At 31.8% G+C, this 1,029-nt stretch overlaps 1 protein-coding gene across 1 annotated transcript in view; it reads right to left on the bottom strand.

Annotated features, from left to right (window-relative positions):
• FCHO2 (FCH domain only 2) overlaps positions 1-1,029 on the bottom strand; it is a 256,849-nt gene that overhangs the window by 126,372 nt on the left and 129,448 nt on the right. The window contains exon 6 of the mRNA XM_006875274.1: positions 552-656. Within this exon, the coding sequence (XP_006875336.1) occupies positions 552-656 (105 nt within the window). The remainder of the gene's footprint in view (positions 1-551; positions 657-1,029) is intronic.

Here is a 1,029-nt window from a genome sequence, read left to right on the forward strand (position 1 = left end):
AACAACAACAACAACAACAAGGAGAAAAAAAGTAATCCAAGAGGACAAGAAGGTGAAGGTAGGGATTTTAAGTATGATCCACAAGTGACACACATCTTAAACCCAGGCCTTGAATTAAGGTTCTAAGAACACTAAAACAAATATAATTATACCAGGTTTAGGAGTTTCACTGAGTCATTTCCAGTTTGAGTCTAATGCAAAAGTCTATTTTAAAGCCCACATAAGCATTACAATAAGCACTGTCTTTACCACCTACCAATATTCTAATTTTTCTCAGTTATCTTTAGACAGTCTCTTCTGATCTACTAAATAACCTTTACAACATTAACTTTCTGCATCTTGGTCCTCAATCTTAAAATAAGATGTGCACTTTTAAAATACTTTAAATTTTTAAATATTATCAACACTGTGATGGTGTATTTTAATATTTTAATACAAAAATAATGACAAATATTCTATTATTTAATCAATACATATAAATATAAATATCCTATTTCTCTGACTGATAAATCAAAACCTATATTTAGATTCCAAGCTTTAGAAATACCAACCTGAGCTGTTTCTGTCATTTTCTGTTCAAAATCAGCTTTTGCTAATGCGTATTTTTCCACATAGAGTTTGTAGGTATCTGTAGCTTTTTTAGATTTAACAGCTGCCTGTAACAAAACAAAAACATTTTAACTTCACATTGACTTATTTTATTTCCTGCTATGTTAATATGAAATAATAAATTGAAATACCTTTTAAGAGAATGAAACCTATACACAGACCTATAACAATATTAGTTGTTATTAAGTGCCATCGAGTCAGTTCTGACTCATAGTGACCCTATTTAAGGTTTCCAAGAAGCAATTGGTGGGCTTGAACTGTCAACCTTGAGGTTAACAGTCCAGTGCTTATCCTACAACACCACACCAGGACTCCACAATTAAATATAGCATATAACTAACTTTAATACCTTCTGTCAAGTCCTCCCTAATCATTTGTTGTTGTTTTCAAGTGCCATGGAGTCAGTTCCGACTCATAGTG

Source organism: Chrysochloris asiatica, unplaced genomic scaffold (genome assembly GCF_000296735.1).
Source record: "Chrysochloris asiatica unplaced genomic scaffold, ChrAsi1.0 scaffold00316, whole genome shotgun sequence".
NCBI lineage: Eukaryota > Metazoa > Chordata > Mammalia > Afrosoricida > Chrysochloridae > Chrysochloris > Chrysochloris asiatica.